This window comes from Synchiropus splendidus, chromosome 6, assembly GCF_027744825.2.
Source record: "Synchiropus splendidus isolate RoL2022-P1 chromosome 6, RoL_Sspl_1.0, whole genome shotgun sequence".
NCBI lineage: Eukaryota > Metazoa > Chordata > Actinopteri > Syngnathiformes > Callionymidae > Synchiropus > Synchiropus splendidus.
In genome coordinates, this window is record NC_071339.1 from 3,435,001 (window position 1) to 3,451,194 (window position 16,194).

The 16,194-nt window shown below is 45.0% G+C and overlaps 1 protein-coding gene across 2 annotated transcripts; it reads left to right on the forward strand.

The window, feature by feature from the left end:
* The first annotated feature begins 3,244 nt into the window (after positions 1–3,244).
* On the forward strand, positions 3,245–16,132 carry LOC128761051 (dysbindin-like). Of its 2 annotated transcripts, XM_053868933.1 has the most exons (5): positions 3,251–3,408; positions 7,834–7,942; positions 14,810–14,962; positions 15,406–15,540; positions 15,605–16,132. In XM_053868933.1, the coding sequence occupies exons 3-5, from the start codon at positions 14,842–14,844 to the stop codon at positions 15,826–15,828; spliced, it is 480 nt and encodes a 159-aa protein (XP_053724908.1). In that variant the 5' UTR covers positions 3,251–3,408; positions 7,834–7,942; positions 14,810–14,841; the 3' UTR covers positions 15,829–16,132. The 2 variants fall into 2 exon arrangements, with proteins under 2 accessions (XP_053724906.1, XP_053724908.1); XM_053868931.1 differs by lacking the exon at positions 7,834–7,942 and having other exon boundaries at positions 3,245–3,408.
* The last annotated feature ends 62 nt before the right edge of the window (positions 16,133–16,194 follow it).

The following is a 16,194-nucleotide window of genomic DNA, read 5'->3' on the forward strand; positions in this document are numbered from 1 at the left end:
GTCCACTCCCTGATCCCTCTTCCTTGGTGGCAGACGCTCCCTGTCAGGAGGAAGCCTTCGGGTTGGTGTGACACTCATTGCCTCACCGGCTCTCACACCAACATCCTCTGCATAGACACTGAAAAGAGGCTCCCCTCATTTGCCACAGTTATTACACCCTCAACAGGACGAATCTCTCAATCTGTAACGATAGATAGGACATTTTTAAGAGCAAGTCAATGCAGTATTCTAGACCTTGCACGAATGATAATAGTGATGATGCTAGCAGATATGAAAAAAAAAACAAATGAAATGAAGTGAAAAATGAAGTAACCAGTGAAGAAATAAGAAGGTCCAAAGCTTCTTTACACTTTCACAACACCAACTCTTTTTCCCTTCAATCCTCCGGGCCTTTTCACGTTGTCTGTTAGAGCCCACAACTAACAACAAAAGTACTTTATATTAACGTTCTTTCTTAAAGCAAGAAGTCATTCTGACGGTTGGTCAGTGAATGCACCACATTGTTCAGCAGTCCAGCAAGTGTACAGACAGTAGCCAGGACCCTTTTGTCAGGGCACTGTGTGGAACTGCCAAGTCCAAAATCTCAGTTCAATAAAAACACCGTTTCATTGACGCTGACAGGTGTAATGTAGCAACATTAGCTTGTCCATTCACATGAACAGGTGAGTCCCTGTATGTCATAGCCTCACATCTCTGTCGCACAGCCTGTTTCTCTGAGCACATCCTGTCTGCTAGTCTCTCGCACACAGTCGACCAGACACAGTGGATCAATGAATAAAAACATTAACTTGGCAGAGTGTTTTGGCCTTGGTTGAATCGTGAATGTTAAAACTTACCCTCAAAGCGTCCAGGTTCAAATCCCAGGGACTGCTCTGCCTCGTGCCGCTGGTATCAAACAAGACTGAATGGACAGGACGCTCTGGCAGACTGTTCTCCTCTCTCTACCTTCCCTCCTACTCACTGTTTCATCCTGCACTCCCACTCCTTTCACTCAGCCCTGTTAACCTTTCTCAGACAGATCTGATGTCTCTTCACTCACCTGAACTTGTTCAACCCATGAGTAGCACTCACAGCTTCTCTTCCTTTTGTAATCACCCCTCCATCTCTCGCTCGCTCCTACGCCTGCTTTCCATGTGTATAATTAGAAAGGAGAGTGCAGGGCTGGACGACCGTCTGAGAGCAAGTGGAAGCAGGAAGGCTTCACTCCCCAACTGCTCTCTGGTCACTGCTCATTCTTTCATCTGTGTCCTGGGTTTGGAGCCGCCGCCTCGGAGGGGGACACGATGAAGGGCTGTCATGCTGAAGTGACCAGTGCATATGAGGGGTGGTAGTTTCCTGTGATGAGACACCAAATGTTGATGTACAGAACACTGAGTGTAACACGAGCACCACAATCTACACCTTCCCACGCGCGTCTGTCTGCTCTCTATAGTCACTCACTCACTCGCATACAGTATATTTAGACACACAAAACATGCACCAAAGGAAAAATAAACTCAACAAATAAAGACAATCTCTCCAGCTTTTCTGACTGTACATTTTTTTAGGTTATTGAAGTCCTGTTCCACATGACGTGTAAGCATCACATGATGTTGAGCCATTTTCAAGAAATTTGAATCTTATCCCACTTCATCACAATGATGACTCACAAGTTAAAGTTAAACTTAAATAGGTAACTCCACCCAACTCACTTGTATTTTCACTCCGCTCAAGTGAATGTCAAATTGGGATATGAAAAAAAATGAAAAAAGTCAATATGAAATTTCTTTAAAAAAAAAAAAAAAATTAGTTCTAAATCTTAAAAAGAGTTTTGAATGCCATAAAGAAATTCAGTACGAAATGAAAATAAATACAGTACTTAAGTGCTTGGGATGTTGCGTTCAATGTCATTAATCCACGTTGGAATTATAAAACGCGATGACAGAATAACACACTGTGGCGTCAGTTATATCGTGTTGGATGGAAAGTTTCATATAAACTTTGATTAAAGCAGCGTGTTGTATCTGTATGTTTTCACTGAGATCCACATGACTCATCCACATACTAAGGTTTCGTATCATATTCGTGTTGACTGAAAACATTCCAGTTCTGATTTGGCACGTCTCTCAACTCTGTTTCTTTGCCATCACTTTTAAATTCGTAAATACATTTTGAAACAGAAAAAAAAACATTCTAAACATAAAATTTCATATTCATATATTTTTGTTTTCAGAATTCATTTTCTCACACTCAGAACTCAATGGCAGAGACATGACTCAAAAAACAGGCAGTGGGCTAGAGACACAATGGTGAGCTGGTTGTGTCTTGGCAAACACTCAGACAACCTTACTTTGTTACTATCACAATCGCATAGAAGGGAACTATATATACTATATAAACGTGGCCTACACTGTGACTCCCCTGTTGTGAGATGCCCACAGGAGGATTTCTCACTTTGACTTTCAAAACATTTGCTCAGGCTGTAACGGTTTAGTAAAGAGTGATGTGAGGGTGTCGACATGAGAATGAAACAGTTAAAGGATATAGACATGAAAATATTAAACATGTGCTGTGTATGTCACGTGATCATTGTGAATAAATATGAACTTCAAGAGGCATTTACAGTTCTATTTAAGGACTTAATGTGAATACAATTGCTTTTGTTTATGGGTACATCACTTTAGAATACGCTCCAGACCTTGATAGCACATTAGGGGTCCTGCATCCTTGTGTTTTGCTGCTTTTCAAGAATATTTAATATTGCCAAAGAGAATAATAGTTCGCCGAAATGAGCGAGGGTGTGGTTCACGAGTTGTCCACCAGGTGGGGCCATATCTCTCACGGTTACTACGTTGCGTCAACACTTCGTAATAAATTATATTTTCAAATTCAACGTTTGAAATGATCGTGTCTATTAATTAAAAGTAAGGATAGTTCTGTGTTTCAAATAGCAACATTCAACCCGGTTTTCCCGGTGGGAATTCCAAGGGTAGAAGGAGGAATGGAAGTAAAGACAAAGGAGGTGAAGTGAGCCTGAAATAACCCCGGCGCGTGTCCCTCCTCGGTACTTTCCACGCCATTACATCAAGTCCGCGAGAGGTCTCGGTCTCTCTCTCTCTCTCTCTCTCTCTCTCTCTCTCTCTCTCTCTCTCTCTCTCTCTCTCTCTCTCTCTCTCGCTGCTGCTTCTGGCCCGTGGCTCCTCCCTCCATCCCTCCTGTGATTGGTCAGCGGCTCCACTTCAGCGAACCTCCAAAGTTGCTTCCCTCGTCCGAGCGGCAGTTCACTCCGGGTCAGACCAGTGAGGCGGACGAGTGAGGGAGGAGATGACCGGCAGCCCATGGTGAGGAACTCTCGTCGGGGTTTGTGGACACTGAGCGGCACCATGAGTTCGTCATCTTCCTTCAACCTTCACAGCCAACGCATAACCTGTGAGTGACCTGTGTTTACTTTCCTGGGCGCCGACTTTCCATCTCGTGACTGACTGACTGCATGTTGTTTCAAAAGAAACAAATTTCACTCTTAAGTACAGTAAGCCAAGGCTACGCTTTTGCTAAACGTTTGTTTTTGGATGATCTGACAGCTTCTCAAACATCGCAAAAATAGGAGTATAAACAGTCCATGCGTAAAAGACGCATGAAAACTTTGAGTCAAAATAACAGATCATTATCTTTACCAAATGATGTGCACATACTGTTGGTCCAGTAACGTCATGAAACGTCTAGTGGACGTCCTGACAAGTGCTCAAGGGCACGTAAACAACCAGACCAAGTAGTGCAGTCTTTGCTTTTTAGGTCAGTCTACAGGCTCCTCAAGAGCTCCAGGGCACAAGACTGGACATGGGTCAGTTTTCAGACATGGGTCAAAGGTGCCACAGAACATCGCTGTGATAGTTTACTTTTATGGCGTTTTATGGCTGTTCAAACCACTTTTTGTTTTCGGCAGTTTTTTGAAGCATCCGTAATGTAAACTCTAGAAACTACTAAATAATGTAAATGTAAAAACACTCTCCGTTCAGGACACTGGTAGAGTTGGAACTGACGTCATACTGTGCTATCCCCCCCCCCCAAAAAAATTAAATAAACAAACAACATAGAAAAACAAAACCGTCCTCACGCGTCCGTCTCTTCTGATGTCCAGCCAGACGCCTGACTTCAGCTGGGCGAGGAGCGGACACATCCCTGTCTTTTAGTTAGTGTGTTTTCGCCTATCACTTCGCTCTAATATGTTTCTTCCCGTGATTGTTCGTCTTTCATCCTCCTTCTGAAGGCGAGGCGGCTCTCACTTGACGGATCGTGTTTACATGTGGCAGACTCCCTGGCTATGTCTTCGCCATCATCTGTCACATTCAGAACACAGTGATCTCAAGCAAGAGGGCTGGATCCAAGTCGCTGCGAGTCCATGTTCAACTGAGAAACAGGGCAACAGCCGATATTGAAGACCGACCAGAAATGATCCATGATTATTAATTTAAGTGGATTAATCGCCCGGCTCGATTGACACCTGCATACAGACCACGACACTAAAATGTTACCCTTTGTTGTTTTGGTTTTTTTTTTTCGGGAAAAATCCATTACATTTTTTTTTTCTTTTTTCGGGAAAATGCATCCCAACTCTGAAACCACTCCACTGAAATGCTGAACTGTCCGTGACTACGTTGCTCTGACTTGGGGCTGGGACTAGGGCAGCTATCTCGTGATACGATACGTGTCCCGATACAGGAGCGGCGATACAATACATTGCGATGCATTGCGACACTGTAAGCTCAGCAATATATTGTAATTGGAGCCACCATTTTACAGGGAAAATCGGAGTATGCAGTACAATATGATGCGCTTCTGTGTTATGATGAAGTCCAGTCAGACTTTCAGTTAAATGTCACTCTCCAACAGAGGAATAAATCGCTAATCATCAAAATAACTGCAGCGTGCAGAAAGAAAATGTTAGTATGAAACATGTCACAAATGCAGTCACATATCCAAGTACCTATGTATTAAATGTTGATATAGCCGACTGCACATTACAAAATATATGGAGAATATCACACATCAAGTATCGTGATATTGGAGCAAATCAACATTTTCTGCATATTATTTCTGGCCTCAGGCTTGAGTCTGTGTGACGTCTATTGAGATCTCTATGGATTGAGGACAGTTACAACCAGGCAGGGCTTTTGGGGCAAAGTTTTGAGAAATGAAAACAGTGTCTGAGGGTGGAGTAGAAGACCCTCCGATTGGCCAAACTCAGACAGGAACGTTGACTCACCACCGTGAGTAATGTCCACTAATACTCCATGAATGGCTCACGCTCATTCCTGCGCGCACACACACACACACAGAGGCAGCGCTGGATTAGGGCCGCGGCAGGACTGCAGACAAAACCCTCTTATTCCTAATGAGATCGGGGAGGATGATTTCATCAGACGCGGCTGCTCGACCCACAAACACACCAACCTTGATACGCACTCCAAATTAGTCCGCTGAGATCACCATCAGGGATCAGACGGTGACCCCAGGGAGGAAGTCGCTCAGCTGCTGCTCTGCCCTGGACCTGGGCCCCACGGCGGGCCCCCCTTGATCATGGTGCGGACGCGCTTGAGACGCCTCTCTTTGGGACTGAAGAAGCGAACTCATTCCATCTTCAGTCTCATTCACGTCAGTCCTGTTGGACTTGACCTAGATACAAGAGCTAAGTCCCTCTGCTGAGCACATTAGAAGCACCATCCCTATTATCTATGGTCCATGTTTTATTAAGTTTTGTCGCTCAACACAAAAACTTTAAATATAAATCAAGCATTAGGAACATGACAAGAAAATGGTCAAATAAAAGCAAAAGCATGGGTTACAGACTAATGTGGAAGTGTTCTCCCCTGCAGGTGCACATGCACATGCACATCACCTCTTAGTCCTTGTTTCCTTTCAACTTCACATAAGTCCAAAAGGATGCAGTCTCAAAACATTGCATGTAACCACTCTTTCAAAAATGGGGATTTGACTGTTTTCCAGTGTCTGAGAATAACCCACACTGCTGTGACTAAACCTACCATGATCTTTTGTGCAAGTTTGGAAGTTGGCATCTGTCGCCCCACGAACCTGGGTCTAATGGGACCTCTCTGCCCAACCAGGGACTCATAATATTTGTTACCTCTACCCATAAAGCTTTGACTAGTGAGCAGTCCCAAACGCAATGTACAAATGTTCCAGCCTCTCGCTTACATTTCCAACACAAATGATCTTCCATACGTTTCATTCTGTGAAGCCTTGGTGGGGTATGATAGTGTCTGTGTGTAATTTTATATGGTCCGTGTTTTAAATTGGGCTGACTTTGAGGATTCTCAGTTTGGGAGTCTGGCCTCTCCGAGAATAACAAATATTCCATGGCAGTAACAGCTGGAAACCGCCAGTATCTCCAGGTCACCCAAATGAATATTACACTGTGTTACTGATAGATGTGCAACTCACACAGCCATTCAGAAACAAGAGGGCTTCTGAGAGCTGAGTGTGCCAAAGGAATGGGGGCCACAAATAGCCAGGTGTTGAGGTTCTGGTTGAGGTCAGGTTTTCAGACGCGGTTGTGACATGTCGCCCACATTCTCTGTGACAAATGGTGCCTCTCGCGCGCTGCTTCTCGGTTATTTTCTTTTGGAAGAAGTAAACGTTTCGCGCTCCCCAACTCTCCAGCGCCTCGCCAGCGTCTGACAGCTCTTGGACTGGAGTGTTGACTCTTAAAAAAGGCTGAAGCCGCCCTAAGGTTCCTCTCTTCAGAGTCATATTCAGGTCATTTGGTTTATATATATATATATAAATATATATATACAACACTAAGAGCACTAAGAGTCAAGCTTATGATCACATAGGCTGCAACTAACGGTTGTTCTGACAGTTAACTAGTCAACTACTTAAATAATATTTAAATATTAACGTTATATAATATAATGTAAACTGTGGGAAACACTTTACATATTGTTAAATAGAGTTTTGAAGCATTATATGTGAATTGTTATTGCTCAAAATGTAGTGTGGAAGGTGTGGGCCCTTTGTGAAATGATCCCATACTGTGGACATTTCGGGTCGTGATGGTCTCAACCCAGAGAGTGATGACGTCACGACTGGTCGACTAATGAGCCCATCTGCCCATTGTTGCAGCTCTATCTGATATATCCATCATGTTTGTCGTCAAAATCCGCCTCTGGTGCAGGACCCAGGAGATGGAGAAGCAAGTGCCCCATGAGAGGGAAGCACTGATGGACGAGAGCAAATGTGCTTTTTGAGGTGGTGTCATGATTCTCTGTGACAAACCCTGTCTGAAGAGTAAAGGTGAAGAACGGTGAAGCTTTCCAGGCTGGATGTGTGTTGCTAGGAGGAAGGTCAATGTCGTAATGCTTGGCATCTGGTCAAACCTCAGCTGTTGATCGGAACTGGTGACTGTCAGCTTGTGTCAGCTTGTCCCTGGGTATGGAGGTCAGTAGGTCATGAAGGGGAACCGACCCACAATCAGCCCTATTGTGGTTCTGGGAAACGAGGGGTGACACTCATCTCATTGTTGCTCAGATGGTGCTGGACTCCACATTGTCCCGGACCGACCCACGGACTCACAACTGTCATAAATAATTCACTCATTCGGCAACCAGAGCTTGAAAGGGCTTTTTTTTTTCTTGGAGAAGGGTGTTCCGCAGAGAAGGCAGATTTGTATATACGTCTATACTTAGCAGCACGTCGGCTTTACCTTCAGCTGGGGTTTGTTCTGCTGAATCATGGGGAATTCTCATGGGATGATCTGAAGAGTGCTCTGTTATCATTCTTTTTTTCCTTGTATTTTTTAAATTTGAATTGTATTTTTGACTTGTCTTTTACTAGATCTGAATGAAGATCAAGACCTCTCGACAGTTCAGATGTCAAAGGTCATTCTGAAAATAAACTTTTGAGGCCAGGTGCTGGAGTTGTGATCATCCGAGGTCTACACCAGGTAATGTGGTGACCAGCGTTGGCAATACGTTACTGTACCCCATGAATGTCAGGCACATGCCTGAAGTTAGCAGTGCTTTCACAATGTCTCCTGTAACATGAGCCTTAAGCCATTTATTGTACTGTTTTCAGGCACCTCAGTCATTACACCTCAGGCTGGATGTGTTATACACAGTTCACTGCAGCGTCCACTTTTAAATGATTGTTCATCTTTTTTTATTTGTCCAAGAAGCAAATATCACTCTGATTCAGAACATCTGTGAACTGGTGTTATATCAAACAGCCATTTTGGTTTGTTCCCTCACCTGGAATTTTCAAAAGTTGGAAGCGGATTGGATGCCCGCATCCGTCTGCATGTAAACAAGGTCTCAGACTAGAACCACTGCTCGTCCCTAGCGAGGGACCTGGAGCAACTGGATAGTTTTCCAGACGCACAGCTGTGTTGCAAAAGAGGAGAGCCAAGTCTGAGTCTCTTTTCTTTGACCAACCATCCTTCGATCGATTATCCTCTCTCGTCCCACCTATCCTCTGCCTGTCCTCCTTCATTTGTTGTCTTCCTCTTCTCCTCCCTTCTTCATCCAAGGTCTCTGCTCCTCACTCATCCAAACTATCTGGTATCAAACTTAGTCACATCAAAAAACATGATTCAGGTCGCCTGCCCCACTTTGAAGTTGACGGTGAGTTGAAGGTTTAACAATAAGCTGAGTGTTTTGTTGTGCCACGCTAAGACGCTTTAGAGGCATAGAGAGTTTAAAAGCTGGGTGTGTTCAAGTTGAACGGTCAGAAAAGCGCCATTCAGTCAGGTGCCTCCCTCTCATTGACAGTGGAGGCTCACCTTGTGTGTCTGATCACTGTGACGCTGTCACTCTTTCAAGAAACCTTTGTAATCCTCAACAATTCAGGAGACCCTGTGATGTCTTCAGCTGTCTGTAAATAAAGACATGTCTTCCCTGTAAAAGGTGTTAACGTAGAAAATGTAGAGGGGAACTGAGATACTGAGATTCACCAACATTTGCACTGAACGTTTGGAGGAAATACAGACACTTCCATGGAGTTCAGCACTTCCTATTAATAGCTTCTGCTCTCTTCAGCAAAGCAGTCCACCCATCATTAATCCTGGTCATTAATTATGCTAATGGGCTTGGCGGAGGAACACGGCCACTAATGACCCGGCGGCTGAAGATGTCAATGCTCCATACGGAGGGAGACAAGAGGGGAAAATGACAGGGCGCGGATGGAGCTGTGTTCCCTCTGCTTTCAACTCATCATTTGATTGATGGGAGGTCAATACTCCTCCATCTGATTTGATCAATAGATTTATAATATAGATGAAGCGTTTTACAATGTTAAAACTACTTTAGTTTTAAAAACTGAGCATGTTTTGAATCTGTTCCAGATGGAACTTCATGATTTTATCAACACACGATTTGCCAGTAATGTTGGAGGAAACAAATGTTTGCACGAGGAAAGCGTTATCTTTAAGTTACATTTGGAACAGATGCAAAACGTGTGATTAATTTGCAGAGCTAATTCAGCTTTAGTGCTATTAATTTAAATTTAAAAATGTTTTTCTTTCTAAAAAAATAATTTTCTGTTCACAGCTCTAATTTTTTGACATCCATTTACTAGTGTATGTGTCTTAAATGTCATAGCTGGATGACATATGGGAAAATCAAGACTTTAAAATGACAGTTTCAGCAGCGCGTCAGAAAAACAAACCCTCGCCAGATTCTGACAAAGTGAATCAGAGTGAGCGGGGAAGGAAGCAAGGGTCCCCTCTGGGTGATCTGTTTAGCTGCTGTAGCCTCTGTATGACCCTGCTGCTATTCTAACCAGGCGGCTTCCTTCACTTTGCCACTCTCCCTCACCGCTGTTTGGAGTTCGCCCTTCAAGACGGCATCTTCACGGGGGCACTGGGATGGATGAGTGGCAGCTTGTGGGTGATACTGAGCCTCCGTAACGTTTCTTTTAGCCTCAGGATCAATCTGTGCTCACAACACTGGATGCTTCTTCAGCTGCCCCTCAGAGTCCCGTCCTTGAAAGTGGCTCACGGTCACATTCATCTGGCCATTTTTATATTTTTAGTTACGTCTCATCTTGCATCTGTCGCAGCACGGACTTAGCTGACATGAAGTAAACATCTTTTGCATTAAGCCGAAGGAGTTGGGAGAGCAGCCTGCTCTTTTACATTGCTCCTTTTGTGCACATCTGAATGGATTTTTTTCCTCTCAACAACTCGAGAATGAGTGTTCTGAGTTTGTTTCTATGGGAAGCGCAGTGGCACGTCCGGAATCTCCACCATTCCAGGCTTCCAGCTGGCAATTATACAAGACATGAACATGTGAGGAGATGTATACAAAAAGCTGAATTATTTATATATAAGTTTTATTCATAAAGAATAAAAAAAGGCGACTAAACCAAAAGGGTTGATGATTTTTACATTATAATTTCTAGAAAATCTTTTCATCTCTTTCTTCCCAAGTGGTCGAACCTTCATTACAGACAGGGGTGTGCTTCAGCTCTATTTTTAAGGTCTCAAGGTTTGACCTCCTGCTGTGTTTGCAGTGCCTCGTGGGAACGCTGGAGTCCTGAATCCAGCAGCTGCTGGGCTCAAGTGCTGTGGCAGGTCACGAGAGGGGAGCGTAAAATGACCAGAGCCTGGGCTTGAGTTTCTACCACCAGATGTGCAAGACAGTGATGTGAACTCTGGATGTTTTACAGTATTAATCCTCAACCTTGTCGTCCAGTGTCACGTCCATATGGTATCAGATCAGGACTGTACACGTTCCAATTTGATTGTTATTTCTGAGTGATCGGAAATATACTGCATGACGGAGAATACACGACGCCTGAAGTCATAAGAACAACACCACGCGTGTACGGTTTGTTGTTCAGCTGCAGCCCACTGATCATGTGATCATTCCGCCGCTTGTGTTTGTCTGCAGCTTGTGTTGCCCGTGTGAGCGCGCAGAGGTCGCCGGGGTCAGCCGTATCGAGGGAAGCCGCATTGATCTGGCGATTCAGTGGCAAAAGAACTGGAGAGGGAAGCTGAATCAATGGGAGGATATGCTTCTGTAGTTAACCTTTCGCTTTCTGCGAGCCTCTCCCTCTAAGTAGCTGCGATCTATTCTGCGATCGATCATTGTTAAACCGACCGAGAGGGAAACTCAAAGATAGGCACTTTTGATAAACCTGTGATGGAGAGACTTCAGTCTTCAGTTTACGCTGGAAGCTCTTGTGTGCTATTCACATTCACGTCAGAGCAACTGGCACAAATTTATTCCGACATGTGGCTTTGTCAGCAGGACCTCTTTTGGATTCCTTCAGACTCTGCAGACAATGTCGGGTCAGCTTGCGTAACGGCGCATGGAGAGAGGTTGATACACATACAAGCACTGACAAGGAAGAAGTGCTTCTGAAGACTTATAGGAGAATTCATTGAAAGGTTGTATGTAACCGGAATAAGGTGGTTTGCTCTCTCCAGGTCGGTGGAGAGTTCTTGCCCCAAGTGGTGGAGTTTAAGTATCTCGGGGTCTTGTTCTCGAGTGAGGGAAAAGGGGAGCGTGAGCTTGATAGACGGGTTGGTGCAGCGGCAGCAGTGATGCCGTCGCTGTATCGGACCGTCATGGTGAAGAGGGAGCTGAGTCACAAGACGAAGCTCTGGATTTACCGATGGATCTACGTTCCCACCCTCACCTATGGTCACCAGCTTTGGGTCATGACCGAAAGGATGAGATCGCGGATACAAGCGGCTGAGATGAGGTTCCTCCGCAGGGTGGCTGGGCGCACCCTCAGAGATAGGGTGAGGAGTTGGGTCATCCGGGAGGAGCTCGGGGTGGAGCCGCTGCTCCTCCACATGGAGAGGAACCAGCTGAGGTGGCTCGGGCATCTGATCCGGATGCCCCCTGGACGCCTCCCTGGGGAGGTGTTCCGGGCATGTCCTACCGGGAGGAGACCCCGGGGAAGACCCAGGACCCGCTGGAGAGATGATGTCTCCGCTCTGGCCTGGGAACGGTTTGGAGGAGGTTTGTGCGGACCGGGAAGTTTGGGCTTCCTTGCTCCGAATGCTGCCTCCGCGACCCGACCCCGGATAAGCGGCAGAAGAAGGTGAAGGTGAAGGTTGTATGTGAACGTATTAAAATAGCAAATGAATCGCAACATTTTAATGCTGATGCTTTGTCTTTGATGTTTGTTGTCTTCACTGTCTTTGGTCTGCGTCAGCGTCTTTGTTGTCATTAGCTGCTGTGAACTGTGGGACTCATAATGGCCAAATAATCAAATCGACTCAGTCAATACACAAATATTTCACCCGTTTTTAAGTGAATTTTCTCGACAATCAAACAGACTTCTCACTTTGACTCCACTGACTGGTGTGTAGCTTGGAAACGCCGTGAACAGAAGGAACACAGGCGCTGTCAAGTTTCATTTAGCCAGATTTCTGTGTGGAACTTCAAGTTCAGAGATGTCACCCTGCAGCTGAGGGCTTCTGACGCACAGCCTGGTTTGCTTTTGAACATTTGAGCCAGCTCATCCCTAACTTCCGAACTCCATCTGACGCCAGAGACCGTGAAGGAGGAAACCGCCGGGGTCTGGGTGACCTACAGTGTGAGTGGATGGCCTCACACGCGTGTGTGTGATGATGAACGTCGCTAATGGAGTGAGAGAGCTACTGCTTCCTTGCTACTGGAGTAAAAATAGCAACTCCAGATTTTATTTTTAAGCACCATTGACGTGTAAAAGATCTCTTGATCTGTCGATGTATCAAGCAAATCTTGGTGACCCCCTCTTTTTTTTACTTTTAACTGAAGTCTTGGTTGGTGCGGCAGATCAGCCTGAGGGGAAGGGAGAATCATTTTTGTGTCTGTATTAGCCTCTGGTGACTTGAGCCGTGACTAAAATTGTGTGGTTGAGTTTGAAACCTCTGCACTGGACTGCGAACGACATTTTCATAAGAAATGTTTCCAGAAAAAAAACAAAAACCCAGGAATATTTTTATTACTTGTGCAGTGTCAACAAAAATTACATGTTATTTAAAAGGTCTTGAAATGAACATTGAACACCGATACAAACAGATTTAAAATGAAGAATGCGTACGATTAAAAATGAGAGTCTGTTCCCTGTGAGTTGTCTTTAAGTTTCTTCGGGCACTGTGAAGGAAGCAGGTCTGAGTGTCATGCATGTGTCGTACACAGTGCCTGGCATCCTTCCTGCTACTGTAAGCGTCTCGCTCAATGTGCGTCTGGGATCCGTCAGCCATGTTTATTTAAAGAGCAGCTGTCACAGCCAATCACGTTACAGTTCATGTTATTATTCTCAGTGTAGCTGTGACCTGATCCAATTAGATCGGTTCCTGCCTGCGGGTTGAGTGAAGCGGCTGTCGTGGGATGTCTTCCGTGTGAGTGAGTGTGTTTGTGTGTGTGTGGTCAGGGCTGATGTTCAGATGACGGATTGGCCGACAGGTATTTGAATGTCTTCACTCACTTCCATTGCTCAACAGCTGTTCTCAACAGTGACGAATGAATAGACGTTCATGAAAATGTAGTGGAAATTCAGGCGTTTTGTGAATCGATATTCTTCTTTTTGTCCCTTGTAAACCGGCCATACAGGCAATTCACAAAGTTATGTACTGTGGTCCTAGCATCATGAAGCTGTCTGAGTCAGAGTCCCTGCTCTGTGAAATGCCAATTTTATTCACATCATGTTTATTTACTTAGTTTAGTGACTTGACTCTGATAGGTTATTCTTGTTGCCTACTGTCTGGGCCTTGGTCAGACAGTCTCCATTATTTTTCAGACCCCTCAAAATCTTGATGTTCAGACTTGGTTGAGCAGGCAACTCACTTGTTCTTCCATCATCTCATAGGCTGCTAGCAAATCTGTCTCATATCAAATCTCCTCCTCATCACTTCAAAAGATCAAATTTTTTTCCTCCCTCCCGAATCATTTGATCCTCATCTCTGTCTCCTCTCGACATCGACGTGTGACGTGACGCTTCAAAGCTCCCGAAAGCTGCGGAATGACGTCATATGCAAAAGCACTGACAGAATTCTAACACACGAACCGAGGGTTGAAGTCACTGCTAAACAAAACTCCTTGGATATTCTCTCGCAAAGTGTCTGACTGTCACATGATGTTTATAGCTCTACCAGAACAGATACAATGTCACAGTCTTCAGAGAAAAAAAAATCCTAAACACCAACACATCAGCTCACGTGTGAGTTACAGATCCACGTGTGACGCTGGATGATGTAGCTTCAAGCCTGTCGCCATGTGACCCCGACCAGACCTCAGGAAATATGAAAAGTATTGTGAAAAATAGACCTTGCTTCTTTACGTGCTGTTGTGTTCTGTGTTCCTCGGTAGCTCCTAATCCTGGCGTCACATGCCCCACTTGGCAGTTGTGAGGCGCTGCCCTGAAATGACATCCACAGCAGGTACTTCCAGTGAGATCCGCTGGGACAGTGCCCAAACTGCACAGTGAAGGAGAACGGCAGTCTCCTTCAGCGGCCAGTAGGAGGATTTATAGAGCAATCATTTATTCATCATATTTATTCATCATTCCCTCCCTCCTCCTCCTCTTCCATAGTCACAGAGTGATGAGGCTGACATTGCGAAGGAGCCAAACGGAGACAGGAAGTCTCTTGTACCTGCCAGAATCTTGAGTTCAACCACAAAGATTTTGTTTCGAAGCACGAGGGAAACCAAGTTGTTTTGTTTTAGCATCATCTAGAGAGCATCAGATCATAAACTTTAAGTTGACCGAGTCCTTCAACAGGTCCTCTGCAGCTCGATGTCCTCCCCCTCTGGTCATGAACAGTAATAGCTAGTGGTGCGCCCATCTTTAAGTCCAATTGCATTTGTATCTCCAGCCGAGGCGGAGCGCAGCCAGAGGATACCAGACATGGATGCAGCACAGCAGCTCAAACTGAGGGAGAGACAGAGGTTCTTCGAGGAGGTTTTCCAGCACGACGTGGACGTCTACCTGTCTTCCGCTCACCTGAGCATCCGGGACTACAGACGACGTAAGTGGAAACATGCTCGACCACAGACTGATCCTTGGACCGAGATGTAAAATATGAAGCTCCTTTTGATTAAAAAAGAAACACATGATTTTGTCTGGAATTTTAGTCACACGAGTAGCAACAACAACAAAATATAATCAACTGAAAATTAGAACACTGTTTCATCAACCCTGCAATACTGTTTCATCATGATGCCTCATCTACCCATCACTGCCATCTTCTAAAGGGAGAGATTGTCTTACACAAAATTACATTTTAATCATCCAAGCAAAAAAACAAGTTGATTAAATAATGACATTTTATTTTTTATTTGAACTATTAAATGAACAGACATGTCCAAACTCAAAATAGCAATGAGCTCAGAAGTCATCCATGTCCTCGTGGGCCTGAGGTGACGGCCAGATTTGGAGTTGGTGTATCAGATGATTTTGATCTTCTTGCAGCTCCGATTGGAAGCATCTCTTCCATGGAGGTGAACGTGGACCTGCTGGACCAGATGGAGCTCATCGACATTTCTGACCACGAGGCCCTGGACGTCTTCTTCAGTGACGATGCTGTGCAGAACTCTCCGCTATCAGGTTGGACCACTCACCAAATATCTAAAGCCAAATACGCACATTTCAACCTTTCTATCTCTGCCAGGAAACAACAACAACGAGGAGGCCATCACCAACGGACTTTATCGGCACGTCCTCGAGCGTCTGGACACCAAGTCCAGAATCTCCTCCACATCCTCCATCACCTCCTACTCTGACAGCCAGGCCACCAACGCAAATGGAGTAGACGCTGTGGTGGAGTCAGAGGACGAGGACACGCGCACCAGCACCCTCAAACGCAGAGGCAAAGGTTCAGTCACGTCTTCGTAGGTCACACACGACCACTGTGGAAGTTGAGGCTTGTGTATCAGTCGATATTTATCCCTCCACACTCGCTCCTTTCACTTCCTGGTATGAGATATAGTCGTGTGTCTGGACTATGAACTGTTTCCTTTTATCTTGTCAGCTCTGATTCTGACCTCACTGATCTTCCTAACTTCACTTCCTGTACAGTACTAACCCAGTGACCAGGGATGAAAGCGTTAACAGTAATTCAGCAATTCTGTTGTGGAATCCCGGCTGTTTAAACTGATGACATGTTTTGATGGAACAAATAAAGAAAGTCAAATGCTCATTTGCTCTGTTTACTTGACACCTTGTTGTTTGGGTTGCACTGACCCCACGAGGGACAAACAC